We start from the raw sequence: 27131 nt of genomic DNA on the forward strand, positions 1-27131 counted from the left end.
TCAGAAACGGTCTGCGTAGGGCATCTGTTTGAGGCCAGTAATCCTCTTTGTGAGGTATTTCTGCGGCCTTTCCAGTTGTTGTAGATGTCTTGTGAGGTACATACCACAAGGGGCATTGTACTCTATAATGGGTCGAATGAGTGACGAGTAGAGGGGAACAATGACCTCTTTTTGCCTATATGAGAAACCTTTTGTGATGAGGTGTGCCACCTTGAAGGATTTCCCGATTGCTGTGGCGATGTGATTATCAAAGGAGAGACTACTATCCACCTGTGTCCCCAGGTCTCTTCTCACACTTTCGGTGATAAGTAGACTACCACCTATGTGTTAGCTCATGGGTACAGAGTTTTTACCAAAGGGCATGACAATGCACTTTTTGGCACTGAGCCTGAGGCCATGGCTTTGACACCAGGCATCTGTCTCAGTGAGGCCCTTTTGTAGGATGTCCACATTGTTAGGAGTTTCGATTATGGCTCTTAGCTTGCAGTCATCTGCAAACTTCATTAGCCAAAGACCTTCTGTGATAGCCTGTACTTCAGAAAAGTAGATACCAAACAAGAGAGGACCCAGGACTGAACCCTGTGGTACTCCACTTGTCACTGGTCTGAAGTCGGATTTGGAGTTTGCTACTTTCACAGTGTGGGTTCTGTCAGTGAGCCAGTTGGCAACCCATCTTGTGACATAAGGATTTATACCCAGTTTAGTGAGTTTATCTATAATTCCAGAGTGGGGGATGGTGTCAAAAGCCTTGGCGAGATCTAGATAGGCTGTGTGAACCAACTTACTCTCATCTACGGCTTTGGTGACTGCTTCAAAGAAGTCTATCAGGTTTAGGAGACAAGATCTGCCTTTTACAAACCCGAACTGGGTGGGGTCCAGATTTTGGAGATTACCAATGTCTTTGTTTATAAGTTCCATGATGATACATTCCATGGCCTTGCAGAACAGGCTTGTTAGGCTAATGGGGCAGTAGTTCCCAGGGTCCGGGGTGGTGCCCCCTTTGTGGAGTGGGATAACCATCGCTGTGCACCATTCAGTGAGCATAAAACCTGAGGTGAGGCTACGATTGAACATGGTACTTAGGTGGGGTGCCAGTTCATTCTGTAGTTCGTGTAGAACACAGCCTGGGATGTTGCCAGGTCCCATGGATGCTGTGTTCTTGGCTTTGGAGAGTGTGGTTTTTACCTGATTACAGGAACTTTGCATTCTTCCGGTATAGAGATGGGCCCTTTAGGGGGTGAGAGGAGGGTAAAATTGGTACTGAACCTATCTGCCAGGATGTTGGCAATATCAGTTGGTTCTGTATATTTAGTGCCATTGTGCTGCAACTCAGAGCAGATCTGAGTGTTGCCATTGAGATTCTTAACGTACTTATAGAATGCTTTGTGGTTGTCTTTAGAATCAGTGGCGATTTTGTTTTCGTAACTAGCTTTGGAGGATTTTATGAGGGATCTCAACTTCTTACTGAGGCTGACCAGGGAGTTCCTCCAATCATGGGATTTTACTCTTTTTTGCAACAGTTTCTTTCTTCTGTTGTAGAGTTTGTTTATGGCAGGAGACCACCAAATTTGCTTCCTTTTTTTAGAGGATAGCATCTTGGTTCTGTTAGGGATAGCATGATCCATGCACTCATAAGTGCTTATAAAGTGCATTTGTGTAAGTTTCAGCAGTCGTACCTCTACTGTACATCTGCATGAGTGTCATGATATTTGCCACTTCTGTCTTAAGAAGCGTGAAGTTGGCTTTGGAGAAATTTTTTACGGTGGTTTCCCTAATGGGGGGTGGGGGTGGGATGTGGATATCTAGGGTGATTAGCTTGTGGTCGGATCTGACCAATGAGGAACTGACTTCTGGTGTGGAACACCGGTCACCCATGTTGGTAATGACCAGGTCTAGGATATTGCTGCCCCTGGTGGGGGTGTGGATAAGCTGATCCAAGGCATTGGAATTTATGAATTCCAGAAAACATTGAGCAAAAGAGTTGGTGCATGAGTAGTTTTCCCAGTTAATGGTGGGGTAGTTGAAATCGCCCATTATTAGGGTGTTGGGTTGTACCCTAATATTTTCCAGTGTATCAAGAAATGAGTAGTGGGAATCCTAGTGCATGGTGGGGGATCTGTAGCAAGTTACAATTTGGATTGCGGTCTAGCCTAGAGTTAGTTGCACTTGGATAATCTGGGATGCAATATGCTGCGCAACGAGCTTGGAAGTGTGAATATCCTTAATGAATATGGACACGCCTCCGCCTTTAGTGTTTCGGTCCAGGTTAGGTGGCCGAAAGGTGTGGTGTGAATTATAGCCTGGTAATGCAGGGGTGCTCTCTGGAACCTTGAACCAGGTCTCTGTCACTGCACAGATGTCGATGTTCTCCATTTAAAGGAGTGCCTCGAGTGAGTGCATTTTGAGGTTTAGACTTCTAGCACTAAGTAGCATTACCCTCAGATTTTGCTTGCTTGTACCTGTTATGGTGGTGAATTTGTCATTTAAACATTGCCTAAAAAAGGCAATATAGGGGTGGCAAGAGCCTTAGCCAGTATCCGGAATACTAAGGGTGACAGGTGCAAGCCATCTCTGGCAAAGCATCGTGGTCTGTCGATCATGTCATCCCAAGCAGACAGATACTGGATCCCCTTAGAATGACACCAGAAGTTTAGCCAATTGTTGAAGTCAACCATTTTGTCTTTGTACTGTGGTATCATTCTGGGTGATGGCAGGATGCTACTCAGGGCTAGGGTCATACCTGCCTGGGCTACACAAGATGGGAGAGTTCCTTCATGTCTCTTTACATGTAGTCTAGGGAGGTACGTCTCAGGTCATTCACACCAACACGGACAATGACAGAGTCATATTTGTACTTGTTGTGGAGTGACCTGAGTGCATGCATTATGTGCCACATCCTGGCACCCGACAGGCACCTGACAGTGATTTTCTCCTTGTTTAGCCTGGTGAGTGGAACATCAGTGTGCCTGACTATAGAGTCACCTATGACTACAGTGTTGCGTACATTGTTATGCCTTATGAGGTGTGGTTGAGTGACACACTGACTTTGTGGGCTATGTATCATTTGGGTTGTGTTGGGGGGTGGAGGTTGCTTGCGTTTATGCTTTGCAGGTCTCTGTTGCTTGAGCAGACTTTTATTGAGAGCCTTCGCGAATGCAAGAGTGTGTTTTGTGTTTCTATGTGTGTGTTTTGGTGGTGTACGTTTTGAGGGACTATGTGATGAGTGTAGTGTGGTGCTAGTGTTTACCTTCTCCTCTTGACTGTCTAGTCCAATCTTGGGTGAAGAGAGCTTTGCTTCCAGTTTAGCTATACAAGTACATCTCTCACAGGTGGTAGTGTTGGGTGGTAGGAGGAGAGGGATGTCTGTGTACATTAGGCAATTGCTGTATTGCCCCAAGATGCCCAGATTCATCAGGTAGACAGGAGAAAACACCGGTAGCTGGCCCTTAGACATGCCTGGATAGGTGCTTATTTATTAAGTACTAAAAACTGTTTTCCTCTAGACAAGTGAGGAAAGTTGAGTGCTGTAGTAATGTGTAGCTTATTTAGTGCTTACAATGAGTTCTGAACAAGTGTTCAGCTCAAAGAAACAGATTTGAGTGCTAAAACTAAAAACTGGCTAGTTCTAAGGGAAAATTTGAAGAACAGACTTTATGGCGCTAGGAATAGTTTAACCCTAGCTAAGTGGCGATGAATAAAGTGTACTTTTTGTAATATAACAGTAGCAAATGAGCAAACTGATTTAAACAAATTAACCAATTAACCAATAAAAAGCTAAAAACTGAGCCCTGTTTAAGCACTCTTTGATCAGACAAGTTCTAACTGCACACTCCTGCCACTAGGGTGCAGGGGAACCTTCTCCAAAAAAGATGGTTTGGATTACTGCTCAAATTATACAAACAAAGATAGATTCAGCAGATCTGAATTTAGTCTATGCTACAGCAAACAAGCTGTACCAATTTCAGAAAGAAACAGTTCAAATAAGTAGGCACAATAAGCCTTTAACCAGAAACTTCCAGCTCAGAAGGGCAGAATCACAAGAATGCAGACCACACCTTCTTAATGTAAAATAACTGGCCCAGTGCTTAAACGAGAACTAATACACTTTTTGAATAACAGACACTAAGCCTTCAATCAGCAACTCCCAACTTAGAAGGATGTAAGCTACCTGTCCTGCCACAGCAGTGAAGACCACAAACCTTCTTAATGTAAAACAACTGGTCTGAAGCCCAAGTGCTTTAATCAAAGGCTTAGAATAATAGGTACAATTTAATCAGGCTGCTAACAAGCAGTAATAAATGCAGCAGAATAAATGCAATTAAGTACTTTTAAGAACAAGCAGCAAAAGCAAAATAAAGTAATAAAGCAGGAAGAAACAAAAACACAGTAAAAACAGATGAATAAAGTGCAATATTTTTATAAAACAATAGAAAACTAGCAAACTGATTTAAACAAATTACCCAATTAACGAGTAAAAAAACTCAAGACTGAGCCCTGTTCCAGCAGTCTTCAATGAGACAAGTTCTAACTGCACACTCCTGCCACTAGGGTGCAGGGAAACCTTCTCAAAAAAGATGGCCTGGATTAGTGCTCAAGTTATATAAACAAAGCTAGATTCAGGATGCCTGAATCTAGTCTATGCTACAGCAAACAAGGCAAACCAATTTCTGAAAGAAACAGTTCAAATAAGCAGGCACAATAAGCCTTTAATCAGAAATTCCCAGCTCAGAAGGGCATAATCTAGCCTCTCCTCCCACAAGAGTGCAGACCACAAAGCTTCTTAATGAAAAATAACTGGCCTGAAGCCCAAGTGCTTTAACCAGAACTAATACACTTTTAGAATAACAGACACTGAGCCTTCAATCAGCAATTCACAACTTAGAAGGATGTAAGCTACCTGTCCTGCCACAACAGTGCAGACCACAAATCTTCTTAATGTAAAACAACTGGTCTGGAGCCCATCTGCTTAAACCAAAAGGCTTAGCATAACAGTTATAATTTAATAAGTCTACTACCAAGCAGTAATAAATGGAGCAGAATAAATACAACTGAGTACTTTTAAGATGCAAAAGCAAAATAAAGTGCAATTTTTTTTCTTTAGTAAAGTGCAAGGAGAGAGGAAGAAGAAGCAGAAAAATTCAAGGTTAAGAACCTAAGTAGGTTGGCCTTCTCAAATGTTCTCTCATTAAGTAGAATGAACACCAGAATGGGAGGGGTGTCCCAGATCAAATTTATAGTAGGGACGGGCAACTGCAAAGCCACCAACTATAACACTACAAGAATAGGGTGGGAGGGAGAGGGAAAAAAACAGTTTCAGGACAGATGAGAAACATAAAACAATGCCAGAAAATATATATAATAATTTAGTCAGTCAAACAATAATTCAGTCGGGCAAAATTAAGACAATGCAGAACTCTGAAAGGTTAAAAAGCCAAGAAATATACTTGTCAATCAGCAAAATATTTCCAGATTGTTTGAGAATCACACTCCAGCCAGAACACCAGGAGTTTCCAACAGTGTATGCAGGAATTTACAAACAGAAACTATTTTTAAATCAGCAAGCCTTGAAGCAATCAGAGAACACAAAAACTGTTAGACTAGTTTTATAAACTTCACCACAGGAATAGGGGGAAGCAGTTATAACACACATTACATTTTGCACACACACCCACACATATACATATATATATATATATATATATATATATATATATATATATATATACATATATATATATATATGTGTGTGTGTGTATACATACATACATATACATATATATTCATATGGACAGATACTACTCCATTAACAATAGTCAAAGGATACTGTTGTTGACACTTAAAACACCAACCACATGTAAATGTGCACTGTAAAACACAAAAATATTTTTTTTTCTTTGTTTTTGCAGAGGGAAAACATCCCTGCACCTCTGCTACATATACACCAACACTAAGAGTGGACAATAATTAGGAATAGGAAAATTCCCCAAACTCCGTTGTCACACGTTCTCTCACTAACTTGCTTTCAGTTTCGCAAACAGTAAATCAATGAAGAAAGTTGATTCACAAGTCAATAAAGAAGTTCAAAGAAAGAAACTGCTACCAATTTATCTTCAGTTGATCGACTAACACGAATGTCGACATCCTGAAAGTAAACCACTCTACATCAAAAATGGAAACATCGACCTGAAGGTACGCATGCACCTTTTCAGAGCATGCAAATATTACTTAAAAAAATTAAATAAATAAACAACATCCTCCCACATTTCCTGCTAATTATATATACAAACTCCAAAAATTGCACAGTCACCGGGGAAAGAGAATATTCTCCAACTTGGGGGTTGTCGACTGTGACATCTGTTGACCATCTGTATAATCGACCAAATGTGGTCAGTTAAACAGATGTCCACAAAACTCCCTGTCGACCAAGCCAACAGAACCTGTGTGTCATATATATAAAGAAAAACAAGTTTAACAAACACTGGAGGCAGACCTATATATAAACACAGGTTTATTTATAGAAGCAAAGTGAAAATGATGCAAAAATACAGCCCACTCAACTTTCCAAAACAAGTCTAATGAAAAATATGTGCATTATTTACAGTACTTCGAGTCATGTTTAAAGTCTGCAGAAGTACTCCACCATTTAGGCTTAGTATCTTACAGCCCCTACTACAACAGTCTGCTCTAACAGTTGCAGGCCTTCCCTTCAACTCCATCCAGCAACTTTGCCTGAATTTCCCTCAGGCTAATGAGCTCCAGGTGGACCATCCAACTTCATAAATCTTTCATAAGATTTCCTGTTCTGACCCAACTTCCTGACTTACTTTTGTCAGGTATCATCCTTTTATACACCACTAAAATGATAATTAACTTTTCATTAACTGACTAATGCAATCAATTTGTCACTAAAGAGTTGCGAGAATTTTATAAACGCAAGTCTCTTTACGTACCTTTAAAGGTGAATTACACATCCTCCAACACACACATGCCTTGTATGTCAGACAGAGGTCACCTCTTAGCAGTCTATTGTTGTTTTTCTTTTGGCTTTTCCCGATTAGGGGTCGCCACAACGGAACTCCGGTCCGCTAATGATTGGCAGTAGATTTTTACGGTGTCGAGGTGCCAGCCCGATGCCCAACCTTCAACGAAGGCACACCCATTTACGCATGTCTTTCGAATGCCACTCGACCGTGGGGAGGACATGCAGACTCCACACAGAAGGCACTCCAGCCGAGAATTGAACAGGAGAACCTCTTGCTGTGAGGCGACAACACTACCGCTGCACCACCATGGCTATCTTAGCAGTCTGTAAGATACTGAATACAGTGGCAGGGCTTTTAGTCAGTCAGTTCAGGATATGTTGTTTAGGCCTTACGTCCTTTGGGTAAGGTGTCTCTGTGGGTGTTCCAGTTGTTGCATGTGTCTGGACAGATACACACCAAAGGCAGCATTATATTCAATGACTGGCTTGATGAGGGTTGAGTAAAGGGTAACAAACATCCCTAAATACAGGCACAATCCTTTCATTTATAAACTGTACAGAAGGACTTTCTTACAACAACAGACACATGCTGGTCAAAAGTTAGGTCACTGTCCACATAAGTTCCAAAATCCTGAACAACTGTGTCATCTCTTAGGGGGATATGTTAATGTGGTCGTTCCCTGGGATAGATGTCTTCCCAACGGATACATTAATGCATTTTTTGGCAATTAGTTTCAGACCATGATTTTGACACCAGTTATTTGTTTTATACAAACCTTCCTACAGGAAAACTTATTAATTTGAAGATTCGATGACTGCTCCTAGCTTGCAATCATCTGTAACCTTAGTCACCCAGAGACCTTTGGTATAAGCTTTTATTTCACAAAAGTAGATGCCAAACAGAAGAGGTGCCACACAGAACCCTAGGGGACTCCACTGGTGACTCATAAAAAGGCCATTTCACCTATAACAAGCTCAAACATATACCACATCCCAGTAAAATGTTTGGGAACCAGTAATCCAAACTAAACATATATAAACAAATTTAAAATGTGTCGTCCACTTGAGTGACAAGTGAAATATCCTGTTTCCTAATCCCATTGTTCAAGATATTTAATTTAACACAAACCACGTTATTTACACATGCATGTATGTCTGTGTGTGTGTGTGTGTGTGTGTGTGTGTGTGTGTGTGTGTGTGTGTGTGTGTGTGTGTGTGTGTGTGTGTGTGTGTGTGTGTGTGTGCGTGTGTGTTTGTATGTTTACATATAAACAGACCGATGGGTATAGATGTGCTGAGGGTGTGTCTATCAATGCTTCCACATAAATGCAGATTTTTTAAAGATTTGTGTCTTTCTTGTGCGTTGTTTGTTAGTGATTGCAAATGCAAGGCTATTTTGCTTGCATTTGCAGTCATGTGACAGTCTGCAATACAGGAGATTGACTGTTGCATAGCTGATGCTTTGAAGGTAACTATTTTAGTTTTCTTCACTTTCTATTACAATCATATATATATATATATATATATATATATATATAATATATATATATTTATATGTATAAATATATAAAACACAAGCATATATAAATGTAAATCATGCTTTTACACTACACACACACACACACACACACACACAGGGTGGCCTAATGGTTAAGGTGTTTGCCTTACAAATGCAAGGTGCAGGGTTTGAGTCTAACAAGGGATAATTGGCTAGGCTTACAATGGCTTGCAAGGGCAGTTAGCCTAGTACTAACCTATGAACATATCACATGCTGTGAACAAGTGGAGTCCCTCCGGTATCAGTCCTTGGACCGCTCCTTTTAATAGCAATCTCTCATTTGAAAACCACGTGGCCAAAGTGGTTAGAAAAACATTTTATATAGCCCACCTAATCATGAAGGGATTTACATCTAGATCAGGGTAGGTCATCATGCCTCTTTACTCATCCCTCATCAGGCCCATAATTGAGTACAATGCCCCTTTTGGGATGTACCTTACCAGACACCTGCAGCAACTGGGAAGACCCCAAAAGTACCTCACCAAGAGGATCAAAGGGCTCAAACAGATGCCATATGCTGCCTGGTTAAAGAAACTACAGCTCTACTCAGTGGCATACCACCTGCTCAGAGGCGATCTGTGCCTGACGTATAAAGCCATGTCCAACCCGGAATTAATGGGCATGCTGCACCTCAGAAAATCCAAATCCCATCGAGCTGCACGCTCGAGAGACTTGAACCTCAGCACTGAAATAAATAGGACATGCTGGAGGGACAGATTCATAACCCAGAGGCTCCCTTCACTCTGGAATAAAATCCCAGTCCAGGTTGGGCAGAGTCCCTCATTGACTCTCTTCAAGAGGAATCTTGATGAGTGGATGGGAGATCGTAGGTTTACCCAGTGTATCACTTCTGTGTCACTGTTATAGACAGAGGCACAGTATACTAACCTCGAAAAAGGGCATAGCAAAATTCATTTAAAATGGGTGGCGAAAGTCAAACACACTCTGGCTAGGCTTATAAATTCCCTAGGGCTGATAGCCTAGTATGAACCTATGAACACACACACACACACACACACACAATTTGTACATTTGTGTATGTGAACTCAGATCTAGGCAAATTTTTACAACACCTACTCTTCAATATTTTGGGAAAAGTATTGTCACACCAGTTGTATGACTTTTTGAAAAACGTCTCTCGTTCAGGACATAAATCCTTAATCAGTGAAGGCAAACTGTATTTTCTGTTAATTCTGCTGAGGAGGGGAGCTGGCATATGATTAATCCCATTCCATTATTCTATTTTAGAACTGGATACTTATAAATCTTCACATGTGTGTGTGTGTGTGTGTGTGTGTCTATGCATGGGTATACATGTATAAACTTTTCTACACACACACACACACACACACACACACTTGAATATGTTTCTATGCAGAAATAAATATATTTATTTACATTTGTCTACTGAGGTAGTGTACTGAACACTACCGGCAAATTACAGACTCAGCCTGAATAAAATACAAAACATTTCATAAACAAAAACGGTAGACATGTAAGCAAGAACAGAGTAATTCAGATTAGTTACACTGAAGCACTGTATATGTATATTTTAATAAATAAGTAGAGTTCGATTTATAATGTACAATATATACATTACTTTCCTAATGTACGTCAACCTACAATAATTCTGTGACAAGAGAAGAGAAGTGAAAAGAAGATAGGGAGAGAGTGTGTTATGTGATATGTCCTGTATTGAAGCAGGAGCATTTTGCGTGGATGAAGAGGTGTTTTTGAATTGCATTCTGAATTTGAAGTAAGGGTTGATTTCCTTTAGGCCAATCAGGATAGCTTGCCAAATAGGTATCAGACAGGAAAATGCATATGCACTGCTGTGGAGTTTAGTTATATGAATAATGAGAGTTGTTGTGGCTTGTGAGGAGTGCCTCAGATTGAGTGAGGAAGTTTTTTTTTTCAAACATTTTAGCTGCAAGGGTATGTCTGGAGATAGAATACTTTGCAGAGTTGATAGCCTACCAGTTGGTTAGATCTTTCTCATATAGATATCCATGTGGCTTTTTCTATGGCGATATAGTGATGCTCCTAGAGGGGAGAGTTTATAATGAATAGACAGATGTTGTTGGAGATTGCCTGGAGTGTGAAAATGTGTTTCTTAAATGCTGATGCAAAAATGGATAATCCACATTCTAGCTGAGAGGGGAGAACTCCTTCGCTGGTGGCTGCTCTGACTGGTTGAGATAGAAAATGGGAGAGCTTTTCTGGCCTAGAAGAAGAGGGAGTTTTATTTTTACTCTCACGCTATCTATGCGGAAACAGACGTTTAGAGAGGAAGCCAGATGATACTTCCAGTGTAATATATATATATATATATATATATATATATATATATATATATATATATATATATCCCGCGGTAGTGGTGCTGCGGTAGCGTTGTCGCCTCACCGCAAGACATTGTCCCGTTTGATTCTCAGCTAGAGCTATGCGGAAATAGACATTTAGAGAGGAAGCCAGATGATACTTCCAGTGTAATATATATATATATATATATATCCCACGGTAGTGGTGCTGCGGTAGCATTGTCGCCTCACAGCAAGATGTTGTCCCGTTCGATTCTCAGCTAGAGCGTCTTCTGTGTGGAGGCATGCGTGAATGGGCATGCCTTCGTTGAAGGTTGTGCGTCAGGGCTGGTAACTCGGCACGTAAAAATCCACTACCAAACATTAGCGGACCGGAGTTCCGCTGTGGCGACTAACCGAAAAGCCGAAAGACACAACAACATATATATATATATGTATATATACGCACACACACACACATATATATATATATATATATATATATATATATATATATATATATAAAAACTAAAGGTTTATGGTGTCAGATTCAGGACAGGTGTCAGTGGGCATATTTTCCAGAAGAGACTAAAACATATATATATATATATATATATATATATATATATATATATACACACACAGACATACTCAGAAAATGTATTCGATTTATTGTACTTGTGGTTCCTTTCCAGAAAAGACACGTTTTATTATTATTATAATGCTCATTTACATTTGCAGCAAATTACTCATCTTAAGTGACCCCCGTCTTCAGGGGTGTCCCAAGTTTAGCTTAAAAAAATCTCTAGGCAATTTGTGTAATGTTAGCAATCTCCAAATAATGTCAGGTTTGAGTTACAGTTTCGTCATGCGTCGGGAATTGATAAATTGCTACACCCCCCAACTGTTTTTGATTTTGCAGAATATTTCCGATTTTCCCAATATTTTTGCCATGTCCTTCATATATTTTTTATTGTCTATTAAATCCTTGAGAATTACAGTCAGTCAATAAATACCAGTCATTAAAATTTCACACTTCTTATTGTTTAAAATGCATGTTAATGCAGAAACCGTTGTGCTATTAACTTTTTACTCACGGTAATATTTAAAAAAATGTCCCTGATGTTGGGCACTAGTTTCCCCATTATTTTTGTCTTCCCCAGAATTCTGAAGAAAAAAAAGTCGAGAGCTATGTTACTTCCTGAAATGACTTCGTGAAACACAACTATTAGTATTTGAAAGCGACTGCTGATAGGGTTGCCACCTTTTCAAATGTCCAGAGTGGATAATTTTTGGAACAAACTTCAGATTTTACTGAGCGAAACTTACCCATGGCAGTACAAAGGGTACAACTTAATTTTTTCCTAAATAAAAGCTTATTCTTGTAGCACTTTAGTTGCTTATTCTGTTTCTTATAGCATTTAGGTATTTTAGATACAGAATAACTGTTTTATGCAACTATTACATAAAATATACAATATAATTTTGCCCTAAAAATCTCAGGACATTTGCCATTTTTTTCAGTTTTTTTGCAGGACACAACTGCCCAACGAGGGACTGTCCCTCACAAAGTGGGATAGATGGTAACCCTAAGTCTGCGGACCTTTGTTAGGGTTGCCACCTTTTTAAATGCCCAAAGTGGGGCATCTTTGGTGCAAGCGTCAAATTTTGCAGGGTGAAACATACCCATGGCCAGTACAAAGGACAAAATTTCACTTTTTTGCAAAAGTGTATTCTTGTAGCATTTTAGTTATGCAACTATTACATAAAATATAGGAAATATTTTTGTCCTAAAATCTCAGGACATTTGCCATTTTTACAATTTATTTGCAGGACACAACTGCCCAAAGCGGGACTGTCCCTCGCAAAGTGGGACAGGTGGTAACTCTAACCTTTGTGCCTGACAATTTTTACTTCTATCTTAGATTTTCGCAGCTAATTTGAAAATCTAATAACTAGGAAATAAGTATTTCTAAGATGATCTTATTACCTTCGTGTGAAAAAACTCACAGTTTACTCCCTGGACGCAACTACGGCGAACGTGATTCCTTCGTGCGTGTGACGTCATCACGCAAGGCACAGTCTGGGCTGTTTCCGGAAAGGAGAAACCGAAACCGATTCTGGGATTCGTGTTTGTGTAATAACTAAAGTTGCTCCAAAGTACGTAGAATTGACATCATGGGAGCCGTTTTAGGTGTTTGTTCTCTTGCGAGTTGGGTAAGATTAAAATATATATCCACTGAATTTTGTGTTATCTAAAGACCAGGTCTGGAGTATAACTGTCCTTTGACCTATTTAGTGAATCATTTCCTTCTTATCCTTCTTGATAGTGTAACATTTATTTATTGCATTCTAGTATTATGTCTTTGGCTGAGGAGTGTGTTGTCGTAGCGTGTTTTGTAGTATTGTTTCACTGATATATGAAGTGATTTTTATAAAATGAATGCGAACGTTTGTAAAACCGAGTATTGATGTGTTTTGTAGAGGGAGAGGCAGGTGATATGGGCTGATTGATCTGAAGTACTGTGACTAACATCGAGCATGGTCCTTGTACTAAGTTTTATTTTATATTTTTTTTGCGCAGTTTCAGTTGAAAGCGTTTTATTTACCCATTTTCTAGCTGAAGAGGAATGTTGATTTTTCCACGGCACTTCTTTGCCTCTTCCTCATAGTAAGCATTTTCCACGAATGTAGAATTGGTTCTGAAAAGGGGTTGCTTGGGATCAGTGGTCATACACAGTGGCAGCCGTACGCAGTGCCATTAAGTAAATGTTTTTATGTGTTATGTTGCTTGTGGTTCTGTACGTATATAAACTGGGAAAGTTACTGTATGGTTGTCTTTAAACTCTTCGTAAGTAAATGTGTAAAGACAGTGAACAACAGAAGCATGCCTCTCAACCTCTTAGCAGAAGAAATCTGGACAAAGCCTGACATAATGAGGGGGACAGAAACCCCAAAATAGGTACACATTAAGTTGCTAGAATAACAGGATTTTTGTTAGCATGCATTTTTTGAAGGATATTAAGTCTGAAACTCAAATGTATTTCATTATTTAGTGACTTTACTCCTTAGATCATCCCAGTCATTTTTCAAAGAAACACAACTTTTATGAAGAATGGACCAAAAATATGAGGCAAAAATATGGACATTCTGCAAAAATCTGTACAGTTGAGACGTATGAAGAGATGTGATGACCATTGGCAAGGCCAGCAATTATCTAGATACTAAGCACTTTCGTACTTGGCAGGATAATAAATGCTGACAATAATAAGAAAATATCAAAACCAGACAAAGCAGGTGACTTGTAGTACCCATTTTGTCCGGAATGTACAGTGAGACAAATGCGTGTAGCTGTAGAATACAGGTTGCAGGGTAAAAACAAGTACATTGCTAAAACTGACGTGTAGGTAAATCATTTTGCCCATTAGAAGCGTGTACCACTTATTTGTCCCAAGTAGGTTTCTGTTTCTGTAAGTTGTGTTTTTAGTTTGTCAGTGTGTTGTCATTTTTTTTATTCCATTGAAGTTTCATTATACCTTCCCCTACGTATTACGGCATTCTTCCCATTGTGTCACAGCATTTTTCCCTTTCCCTGATTTTACAGACTTGTGAGGAAAGCTGCTCATTTCATGTCTTACCCTTTTTGTGGAAGAACATGAAAAATTACTTACTCTCACCCCACCTATTCATACCAGTTAGGACAGTTATTGGCAAATGAGTCATTCTACCCTAGCTTGAATATGGAGTACCCTTAATAGCCACAGCCTTAGTCTAAATTATCTCTTCAAACTGTTATCATAAACCACTTTGTTTTATTGGAAGGATCAACTTATCTCTGCTTGCCCTCTTCCCCTCCCATATAATTATTTCAGCTCTTCATTAATTGTTGTCCACATGTTATTGTCCACAACTTCTTTTCTAGTTGATAAAAATGTGCTTGACTTGTTTATAAAAGTAAAGGGACAGACAGGATTTTCACTGCTTGTTTCTTTCCGTATCCATAAATAAGAGCTTCCAGTTTCTGAAGATTTTGTTTAGCCTTAGCTGCCACAACAGAAGTTTTTTTAACCCATTCTGCTAAGTACGTCATCTTATTGTGCTCCTATTAAAATGGGTCATGAACTATTTCATGTGTGAGTAAGTAATTTAGGACTATAGGCTTTGTTTTGTTGTCTGTGTTCGTTTTATATCACGATGACGTGAAATTTTCTCAAAGTTTTCCACAACACCAAGTACAAAATATCATTTGAAGATAAAGCCACATTTTCTTGTGTACAATACCAGTTATATCATTTAATTTCTGAGTCCCTTATTTCCTTTGTCAGTGGCTGTGAATATAAAGAAAATTAAAGGAGAAAGAGGACACCCTTTCCTTGTTCCTCTGTTAAGAGAGGAACCCTCCCACTTTAATTCATGCCTTCACTCCTTCCTTGTTGTTGTTGTGTCTTTCGGCTTTTCCCGGTTAGGGGTCACCACAGTGGAACTCCGGTCTGCTAATGATTGGTAGTTGATTTTTACGTGCCGAGTTACCATCCCTGACACACAACCTTCAACGAAGGTACGCCCATTCACGCATGTCTCTACGCAGAAGACGCTCTAGCTGAGAATCGAACCTGATAACGTCTTACTGTGAGGCGACAACGCTACCGCAGCACCACCACTTAACTGGGAATGCAATTGCTTCTGTTGCCCTACTTATACAGTCACACATTACTCTGTCAAATGCTTTCTGTGCATCAAGAGCCACCAACATCGGTAGTATTTTCTTACATCCTGCCTCCCTCTGGATGTTCATTGTTCTGTAAATGTTTTCAAATGTTTTCTCAAATGTTTTCATCCCTTCCATAAAAACACATTAATCCGTATCTATCAATTTTGGCAACAACGCTGCCATTATTTTAGTTAGCATGAACATGAACACTTTATGATCATGGTTTAAAATTGAATTGGGTATTGCGTCTGTAAATTTTTTCGGAAATACATTTACCACAGCTTTCTTCCATGATGCTGGTGATTCCCCTTCTTTTAAAATACCACCAAACAAAATCTTACAGACTTTATCAATTTCTTTCCTCCTTACTTCCACAGGAATACTATGTGTTCCTGGGCATTTCCCTGCAAACTTAATTATACATCACCATTTTTCTCATCTTCTCTTATCTTAACTGTTAGTTGTTATGCATCATCCTTCACTAACCTTGGCATTAAGTCTTCCATACATATTTCCATTTGTGCTCTTTCTTGGTTTCCACATTCCTTTGCTTTATACGCCAAAGGTTTTTGTGCTTTTGGAGGTACTAAAATGTAGTTGCTTAACCGCAATTTCTAAACTCATATACACACTCCCTTGTTTTCTCTTTAGCACTCTAAAATTGCTTGTCTTCTTGTTCTGTGAGATTTCAGGCCCTCAGGTTAATCCCTGTTATTTCTTAAACGCATATCTTTCCTTTTTGTTTCTACCATATTTTTAAAATCCGTTTTTTTATTTTATCCCCCTCACTAGCTATCCCTACTAACTCTCTTGCGTAATTTCCACTACCCATTCATTAAATTTCTCTCTCTTTGTTTTTAACATGTGGGTGGGAAAGTGCCATTGTCTCATTTTTTATTTCATTATCCTGCAGTTTAAATTTTAATTATTATTGCTGCATTAGCTGAAATATTGGATGTGTGTTGGAGCTCTCAGTTAAATGCACATGTCCTGTGAAATATAATTTCTATCCAGTCTAGCCCAGTTATAGTACTTTGGGGAGTAATATGTAAATTCTGTTGTAGTTTCTACTACTGAATTCATGTCTTCCATACCAAATATTTTCATAAATGTTTTCAGTAATGTACCCTTTCTTTTTACATTTTCCCTTTTAGGTCCCCCGATACATCATCACTATTGCATATCAAGTTTCAGTCCTCACCTGTAAGTAGTATTCCTTGCTAAAAGCTGATTATTTCTCCCCAAAATTTCTTATGCTCATTCGTGAAGAATGTTTTGGGTGAATGAGATTTAAGGGAAGGCAGGAGTTGAGAAATTTCTGTAATGTTGTATTGATGATAGCAATACAAAAATTATAACCCTAGGATTCAAAGTCCATGAAGGCTCTGCGAGAAGCTTACACTGAATTTACATGTTTGCGCAGTGAGCCGTAGATCACAGTGCATATTAATTGCGCGCAGCACATCTAAGCTAGGTTTCAAGGTTGACAACAGTGTTGCCGACCGGGATATAATGTAAGCAAATGCAGATATCAGTTTTTTGTAAAGCAGAGCACCTACCATCTGAGGATTTGCATAGAATGTCACAGTGATCACCAGGATTTCACAGATAATGGTCAGGCTAACATAAGGAGGGAACAAATAACTTGAAACGGGGATATATCTGACATGGATGTCACTTAGAAGTGTGTTAGAGTGAAACTTTCTTAACCTCTTAGAGCAAGAAATCTGGACAAAGCCATAAATAATGGAGGGGTGCAAAGGCCCAAAACTAGGGACAAAGTTTTAATATTGGTCATCCAAACTTGGAAAGTTGAAAGAATAATGGGTTGTACAGCACCATGAACTTTCTGAAGAGCATGTAGTTTGAAACTGAAATGTCTGTCATCAGTTGGTGACTTCAATTTGCAATGATATGCCAGTGATTTGTCATAAAACTAATATGTTATTAGGAACAGATCAAAAGTATGAGATAAAAAGTGGGCATTCTGCACAAATCAGGACAGTTGAGAGGTATGACCTCTAGACTGACATCAGTCTTGAGATTGTTCCAGTGATATGGCAGAAAGCCACAAATTTGGTAAGGAAAACATACAGACATCCTGGGAATATCTGGGCAGTTCAGAGGTATGAATGTGAAGTATATGGTCCAAACACAGTACAGAACAGTGTACGTACATTGCAGAGTGTTGTGATATTCCATTCCTGTATAGTGTACTGAAGCTGTATAAATGATCTGTAACAGGACATGGACTACCATGTAAAATGAACATTCAGGGGAAGTGTGTGTATTGAATGGAAACACACACATGAATTGTAGGAATGAACACAGGGAAGATGGTAGGTGAAACTACTTAATGTACAGCAGAGGAAGGCATGTCAATGGAAGATGGTTGTAGCAGCACCAATCACATTTGTATATGGTACAGTAGGGACTATACAGCAAAAATTTATGCAACTGTCACACAAGGTGATATAATGGGGAGGATGACTGTGTGAGATAAGAAGGCATCCTTATATGAATAATGCAGATGACATTTATCTAGATCTGACAAACAGTTTGGGTAGGGTGCATATTGCTTAGCTGTGCAAACTGATATGCCTGAATATGGGTGCACTATCAGCAGAGATCTCCAGCAAAGTGGGCACAGGTGTAAAGGCTCACGGAAAACATTACAAGAACCAGCCACAATTCTGGACAGTATCTGAATAATGCCACCAGTAATCCCATGTCTCTGACATAACATATATGATTTCCAGTGATAAGAGATGAGTCTGCAGGCACACACACACAGACACGAACAGCTGTTATGATACATCCACACACACCGTCCTGACACTAACATCTGCCTGAGGTGTTAGAGGGACACTGCCATACCTGTATGTGACAGTATGGGCAATACAGGCTAGTTGTCTTGTGTGCTTGGCAGACATGTATATGGTACAATCTGCATTGTCATGAATGGTATATATGCCATTAATGTTGTCAAACACCTGTGTAATGTGTGCATGTGCAGAACGGGTAGCACACATGCATCTGGTGTAATAACTTGATTGGTATTCTGCACCATCAGGCAGTCATATATATGTTCCACAGAAAGGATACCTTGGTATGGCCTATATGCTGTGTGACAGCTCACTGTGACAAATGTGGCATACTTCTGTTACACATCACTGGAAGATATCGGGAGTGACATGAAGAAGGGTGCATTGTACACAGTTATTGGTGTGAAGAAGGCTGGGAACCGTGTAGGTATTATGGCTTCTGATTGTTTATGTCCTTCACATACCCAGTACTTGTGTTACATTCAAGGGAGTAGTCAGCACTGTGACCACATGCTGGTGGATGTACTACTTACTATCTACCCCAGCACACGGATCACATACCTGTTGGTCTGATTATAATGTGTGATGTCCACATTATACTTGGGTGGTGTGTTTGTTTCCTGAATTAACAAATCTGCCCATGTGTCTTGTCAGTTTAGGTGTCGTCATGCCTGTGGCAGCAGTGTTTGTGTTGCTACTGTCTGCATTATAGTTATATCACAGTTGGAGTCAATGATTTCCCACATTCTGTAGTACTTCAGGCAGCTGTGTGGACACAATGTGCATGTCATCTGTGATGTGTATCACTTAACTAATGGACAGGAAAGGTCCTAGCAGACAGCCCTGATGTATAGACCTGATCACTGGACTGAGATATAGGTCGTTACACATTTCATCTTGGTGAGATGCTATGTATGTGATACTCTGGTCTACCCATTTGGTGATATAACTGTCTGTGGCCACATATGACAGTGTTGAGTGAACATCTCCGTGTGGATTTTTGTCATAAGCCTTGACCTGGTCAAGTTCTACATGATAATACTGTTGATATTCTGCATGCCCTCGATGACCTCTTTGAGGACATCTATCAGATGTAACAGACATGTAGCATTAACAACTCACACTGGTCTATTGCACGCAGCCAGAATATGACTGGTGTACATGTAGAAGAGGTCTGTGATCACATGTTGGTCCACTTTACAGTCAAGGAGAGTCAGGATGTGTCTATACGTACATGCATCAGGTGCTGTCCCAACCACTCAGATGGATGCATGTTGATCTGCACCCCTGTATGGGAATATAGTCCTTGTGGAGGGTGTGTATTCAACTGTATCAGGAAAATGTATATGTGGAATCACACCATAGGTGATCTGTGATGTTGTCACAGGCAACTGCTTTCATGTGATATGTCTGGATGAAGGTAAGACAGTACATACTGCCTATCGTGATCTGCCCTAGGGTTTTGACACACTTCCCGGACGCAGGAATTAACCTTCCCAGCTGGGGATTAACACTTATGCCAGTAGATGGATAACCAGTTGTCTCACCGACAGAACACATACTGTGAAAGTTGGTGACTAAACCTATATCAGTACAGCTGTCACCATTTGCAAACCCCAGGGTTCTGTGCTTGGCTCTTCACTGTTTGGACTCTATTTCTTGACATTTCAGGCTAAAGTCTGTGGCATATTGGGTGCAATCATTGAGTCCAGCAATAATGATAACATTGTACAGGAGGAGCTAACACAGACAAATGAATGAGGACAAAGGCAATCGATCAACAACTAAATGCAGAAATGTGTCTCTTTATGTTGCCCATCTGAAATGTGGAATTCTGTGTTAATCGCAGCATTGACAGCAGTCCTGCTGTCCTGACACCTAGTGATCCCTGCACTGGGAATACATGTAGATAGCAGTCTGAACTTCAACCACCAAGTGTTCACACTGGTATTGTAAAGCTTATGTTGTGCTCATCATACGTCATACCATCATGTGCAGATCCTAGGATTGTATGACGGCACTGTAGTCAAACCTCATCCGAACAGTAATACAGTAGGTTCATGGTCGTTTACTAGGCTAACGACCACAAGGGCTTGTTTAAGCCTAGCCATGCATCCCAAGTATAATTTCTTTGGCATGTACCTCACCAGACACATGCAGCAGCTGGAGAGACCACAGGACATTCTCAACAAGATAACACAGGGCCTACAAACCATAATGTGATGTATGTGGATAGAGTTAAAACCTTTAATTTGTCTGGTATAGGATGAGGTAATACTGCTTGGCCTCCAGGCCAGTGTCTGATTCTGCCCTGGTGGGAGTCCTGCATATCCAAAACTCTGATGTAGCTGATGACATCAGCAGTGTTTGTTGAGGAGAATGTGATAATAAGTGTCCAACATGCTGGTGTAAAATGCTCTTGTAATGTCAAACAAAAGCACCCCCCAGACACACAGCTGACTGCAGTGAGAACATAACCCCTACCTAAGTACACAGACTACAGAACACAGTACTTTGCTCAAGTGCCAAAACACAAGTCTGACTTTTTTTTTTACATGGCTGCAGGTGAACTTATAGTAGATGACATCAGCAGGCCATGTGGGAGAGAAAGTGTTGGGAAGCCTGCCTACATAGTCTTATAGCTTCATTTGTTCATAGGGGGACACTAGTCTAATAGCCATACAGTGTTTAGAAGTCTGTCTGTGTAAAAACACAAGTACCCTTATTGAGCATAGTTGGATGGTTGCCAGCAAACCGATTTTTGTGAACAGCACCAACTGGCCTTGTCCATGAGGGACATAGGTGCCACCCCAGAGGTGACTTTACAATCGCCCAACTGGTAGTCAAAGTTGTGCTTGAACAGGTCCTTGAGGTGCACTCCTTCACACGTAGTCAGAGCCCATTTTACAGAGGAGTGTGTACTTCTGGGGGATATATCTGTCTCCCCAGTATGTTCTGTTTATGTCACAGTCTAGGTTGAGAACCATGGGCCAAGTTATTCTTGCCCAATTTGATTTGCAGATGTCCAGCATGCATAGGTCACCTCTCAGCAGCCTGCATGATATGGAGTACAGTGCCAGGTCTTGCAATCTTTCCATGTATGTCATGTCTCCAATTGCTGCAGATGTCTGGAGAGGTATTCAGAAGGGAGCATTGTACTCAATTAGTGGTCTAATAAGGGTAGAGTACAGCAGAGGTATGATCACCCTGGCCTTTGATGTGATGTCCTTATGTATGATGTGTGCAGTACAGAACGTGTGTCACCACTATGGACAAACAGTGATGTGTAGATTGATATCAGCGTGTGTTCCAAGTCTTACAACATTGTGTTTGAGCTTAAAGGGGTGTTATGTATATCATACTTAGCAGGGAAACTTCATTGCCAAAGGGGACATTGAGCCATTGTATGCTTTAAGGTTCAGTCTGTGACTTTGGCATCATTCATGTGTAGCAGCACCTTTTGTAATATGTTACCATCACTGGGGGACTCTGTTAGTGCATCCATTTACCATTCATCTGCAAACTTGGTAAAGCACAGGCCATTTACCATTGCCTGCTCTTCAGGGAAGTAGTTTGCAAATATTTGAGGGCTCAGCACAGATAGTTGTGGTATTCTAGTGGTGGAGGTGTAGTCCCCAGCTTTGTGTGTGTGTTATGTCAGTGAGCCAGTCACCTATCTCTCCACTACTGTAAGGCTTAATTACCACATGGGAGATCTTCACTATGACACGTAAATGGGGGATAGTGTCAAAGGCCTTGGATAACTTAACATAGACTGTATGTCATGTTATCCCTCGTCCAGGTCTTTGGGGTCAGTATCCAAGAAGTCAGCAAGGTTCAGAAAGCAAGATCTACCCTTTACAAAGTGTGCTGAAGGTCACCTATGTCTCTGGATATGGTTCCTGCCTTGCAGATACGTTTTTTTAGGAGTATGGGTCAATAGTTGTAGTTCTGCATGTTACCAGATTGATGTTGCTTTGCATAGCGCACATTTAATATTACTTTTTGATATGTGTGGAAAAGGTACTGAGTCCTCAGGGTTGCAGTGCTTGGGGGGGGGGGGTTGCCAACACATGGATGTACTGTACATATGTGACATATTTTTAGATACAGTCCTCAGTTTATAATTTCCCCCATGTAATTTCATGTCATACACAGGCAGTGGGCGGTAAACAGCAGTAGTTGTATCTTTCGACTTTTCCCGGTTAGGGGTCGCCACAGTGGAACTCCGGTCTGCTAATGATTGGCAGTAGATTTTTACGTACCGAGTTGCCAGCCCTGACGCACAGCCTTCAACGAAGGTAAGCCCATTCATACATGTCTCCACACAGAAGATGTTTTAGCTGAGATTCGAACAGGACATCTTACTGTGAGGCGACAACGCTACCGCAGTATAATATGTACATGTCCATAGCAAGGTGAGCAGCAGGTTTGTGCAGCAGTTATCAAAATGCGTACACATGTTTGAGCATAGCTAAGCAGTGCACAAATGCAAGCCGCATAGCTAAAGTCTGACCGTTGGTGTTGAGTCTGTGAAATACACCTGCTGCTTAACTGACTCTGTGGCAACACGTTAAGGCATTGATACATTTGTTTTTTGGGGGGGGGGCAGATGGTACTGGGTTCAAATACAGGTAATACAGGTGTATGCAGTACATTACAATACTTTCCATTACAGAGTGATAATGCTATGACGTGAATTGTTTATATGAGACGTGTTGCTGTGTGTTGGCTTAGCACAGTGGTGTTAAACGGCATTGTGCAGAAGTAGGAGCACCTCTTTGCTGCCGCTCACCATTGGAGCTCGGTGCACACCTCCACTCAAACATAGAGCCCAAAAAGTGAAGTGATCCACTACTTCTCCATCAATTTGTGTGGTGTGTGTGATTCTATTTTTTGACCAGATTAAAGGTGTTAAAATGGGGTAGATAAGTAGATAGGAAGGTGGTGAACTGGGGAACAAGCAGGGGGAAGAACACAGGCAAAGCAGGGCAGGAATGTGCAGGAGGAAGATAGGAAACAACCATAGCTATCCATTTCTTTAATGGTGTAAACTGAGCATATGTTTAAAATATTCGCTGAATTTGGACTGTCGCCCCGAGAGAGAGGAATGACACAACACAATCATGTTGTATAACTAGTTGGACCAAAGAAGACACGTGTGCAAAATGGAGAGCTATGTATGGCATGATTTTTAGGACAGATGGCTGGCTTTTTTTTTTTTTTTTTTTTTTTAATTCATAGAGCAAGGAATGTTGGGGAATGGATATAGGTATGTCTGAGTCAGGTAAGTTGGGTAGGTAAAGAAGCAGTTGCAGACAAACAAGACAAGGACAGGGATGGTGATAGGCACAAAAGGTTGGGGAGCATCATGATTGGGGTGAGAGTGGGGACATCCCAAACCCATTAAGCTGGGTGAACAGTGAGAATTTATTTCTCACCCACTGGACTGTCATCACTGTCACCTCACTCCTCCAGTGACTGGAGTGCTTGATGTCGTTTTCTCCTCCCCCTAGTACTAGGCAAAATGAGGGAGAGCAGCCTTTCCAGCCAGCACACCCTGCTCACCATCCCTGGCAACTCTGTGCGGGTGATAAAATCACCGCCACTGCTCCCAAAGGGTACCACTGGACCTGACTCCGGGGCAGGACTACCTAAGGGTGTAGGTAGTGAAAGATGTTGGCTTCCAGATGTACTGGGCCTTGGTGCTAGAGCCAGTGGAGGGGGCAGGCAGATACTGTGGGCAGGCTTACCCTGCTGTGCTTTGGAGCATTTGGTGATGTCCTACACATGGATGATATGGACACATTTTGACAACACACACAATTAAAAAAGAAAATAAATATAATAAAACATTTTTACAGTAAAATAAAATTATAAAATATTTTTTATAAATAATATGAAATAAAATAGCTATAACGGTTGGGGAAAGAAGAAAAAACCTAAGACTAGTACCTTCATATATGACAAACGAATTAATACAATTATTTGATTATCTTAACCTTTTACATTTAAGACTATCACCTCCTAACAAATGCACACTATGCTACAGATTGCAGCAAGTAATCCTTGACATGTGCTTATATTGCACACATGCGTGTTCCGGTTATGCAGATTACAGTTTGCCACAGGGCATTTGTGCCACTGGTATAGAGGTTTTAATTTTATTTAAATATTATTGAGGAATTAACAGTATTGTGTAGTTGGGAGGTGTGGTATTTGAACACGCAACCTGTGACTAAAGACTAAAATATTGTACTCTTGGTTTGTGCTACAAATTAATGCATGCATGTTTGCTGTTACAGTTGAGATATGCATGCTCAATTTGATGAGGTTTTTTAAAATATAAAATACCAAAATAAGTTAACTTTAACTTTTAATGCTATAATAACAGTACTCTTCTGCTGCATACATAGCACATGCTTTCCTCATCCTTGCCAGTCTAGCCCCATGAGCACTGGCAGCTGTGGAAAAGTAGAACAGACAACTGTTAATGAATACCATTCTTGCCTATATTCAGCTTTCCAAGTCTTAAAAAGTGTACTCTCTGTATGATACACAGTTGTGGGATGTTCTCAGTCCTAAATTGCTCAATTCTTTGGTTGAGTGTATCCCTCTTCCTCCTGCTTAGGTCATTATAGTGATGCCTACATTGCTGTCCAGTGAATGGGATACTGGTGACACTGGATACAGCCTGGGCTAAACTATCCCAAGCCTCAGACTTGTATTGTGAGACAGATTAGTCCCCCTGCAGTCAAAACAAATTCTGCAGTCCAGACAAATTCTTGGCATCTTCCCATTCTATCATCTTTCCCACTCTAGTTATTTGCTTCCAGAACCTTGGTTCTTTTGCCAGTTTTCTCTAATAAATTCCAGCCCGTCTTGCCTTTTTGTCTGTATTCCTAATTGCAGTCATCCCTATCGGCAGAATCTCCTGTGTTGGCTTAGTTCTTGAGGTACGTTCTGCTAAATTATAGATATAATAATATTCTGTATGATTATTGTTTTTCTTAAAGGCCTGCATCCAGAATCCCAGTCTCTCCTTGTTTCTTGAGCTTCCCCCACCACTTCACCATCCTTTTCTGCCTTGAATTTTTATATTATCTTTTATTTAGTATCTTCCCACACATCCTTAGCTGCCATAAGAGTCATTTTTAATCCATGTTCCTAAATACTTCATCTTATTGTGCCCCCCCCCCCCCCAAGTATGTGTATTGCTGAACCAGTTTGTGTGTGGGTATGTAATTTAAGGCTATAGCTTTCATTTTATCTTCAGTAATTTTATATCTCAAAAAGACTTGAAACTGCCTCAAAATGTTCCTCAATACTGAAATGTCCTTTTTAGATTCATCAGGTACAGAATAATATCATTGGCAAATAAAGCCAACTTTTCTTGATTTTACCATACCAGTTCTATCCTTGCATTTCTGAGTCCCTTACTTTTTTGCCAGTGGCTTTAAATGTAATAGTTTCTGTGTTCATTCACAACTTATCAGAGAAGAACCCTCCCACTTTAATTCTTGCCTCAGATCTTTCCTATATCCTTATAATTAACCATATTAATATACTGGGGAATGCAAATGCTTCTGTTGGCATACTCGTAAAGTCCCACCTTATTCTGATGAATGCTTTCTCTGCACCAAGACCCACCAACAACAGCAGTATTTTCTTACATTCTGCTTCCCTCTGGGTCATTTTTCTTTTGTCAAATGTTTGCTCCCCCCAGCAAAACCCCGTTGATCCATATCTATCATTTTGGCAACACTGTTGCCATCCTTTAGTTACTTATAGACATAAATACGCTATAGTCATGGTTTATAGTTGATGTAGGTCTGTGTGAAACTAGGGCTGATGGGCCTTAACTGTCCTTGGGTAATATAGCCACCATAGCTTTCTTCCAAGATGTTGGTTCTTCCCCTCCTTTTAAAATACTGTTAAAATCTTTCAGATCTTTATCACTTTAATACTGTTAAAATCTTTCAGATCTTTATCACTTTCTTCCCACCTAACTTCCACGGAATACCGTCTTTTCCTGGAGAATTTCCCCTTCTGTCTTAAATGTTGGTTGCTGAGCCTCATCTGTCTCTAACCTTTATATAATTAAATCTTCCATAAATTCTGTTTCTCTGCGTTATACAAAGTTTTCATTAAATTTACAAAATATCTCTCAAAACTCTGCAGGATCTCTGGTTAATTTTCTTGTTACAGGCTCTGTAAGTTTGGTAACAACCCTTTCTAATTTCTGCTGCCTAAGTCTTTGTGCTAAAAGTTTTTGTGCTCTGGAGTTATCAAAACGTAATTGCTTAACAGCATTCTTTCTAAACTTGTGCATCCATCCATAACCTGCTTTTCCCATTTTTGAACATGTGGATGGGGTGTCACTTCAGACAGTGACAGTCCTCTAGAGCCAAAGTTTATACTATCCAGATTATTTTCTCTCTAGCAAGATATTTCTGTCTTCCCTAATACCTCTTGAATAATGTCTACTACCCATTCCTTAAATTCCTCTCTCTCTCTTTTTAATAGGTAGGTGGGAAAGTGCCAGTGTCTCATTTTTACTTCATTAACCTGCATTCTTATCGTTTTTTTGGCACATGATGTGAAATAGTTATTGGATGTGTGTCAAAGCTTTCAGTTAAATGCAAATGTTTCTCTGAAATATAATTTCTGTCTAGTCTAGCCCAGTTATTGTACTTTGAGGAATAATATGTAAATTCTGTCAGAGTTCATACTACTTTTATTCACATCATCCATA

General features: G+C 40.2%; 2 protein-coding genes across 2 annotated transcripts in view; one reads left to right on the forward strand and one right to left on the reverse strand.

The window, feature by feature from the left end:
* The window catches only part of LOC122816927 (protein EOLA1-like), a 176801-nt gene extending 163888 nt beyond the window's left edge, over positions 1 to 12913 (reverse strand). The window contains exon 1 of the mRNA XM_044090010.1: positions 12831 to 12913. Coding sequence (XP_043945945.1) covers positions 12831 to 12908 — 78 coding nt within the window. The 5' untranslated portion in view covers positions 12909 to 12913. The remainder of the gene's footprint in view (positions 1 to 12830) is intronic.
* Positions 12914 to 12928: 15 nt separating this feature from the next.
* The window catches only part of LOC122816928 (serine incorporator 1-like), a 583434-nt gene continuing 569231 nt past the window's right edge, over positions 12929 to 27131 (forward strand). Inside the window, exon 1 of the mRNA XM_044090011.1 lies at positions 12929 to 13057. Coding sequence (XP_043945946.1) covers positions 13019 to 13057 — 39 coding nt within the window. The 5' untranslated portion in view covers positions 12929 to 13018. The remainder of the gene's footprint in view (positions 13058 to 27131) is intronic.

Source organism: Protopterus annectens, chromosome 12.part0 (assembly GCF_019279795.1).
Source record: "Protopterus annectens isolate FY-2018-M chromosome 12.part0, PAN1.0, whole genome shotgun sequence".
NCBI lineage: Eukaryota > Metazoa > Chordata > Ceratodontiformes > Protopteridae > Protopterus > Protopterus annectens.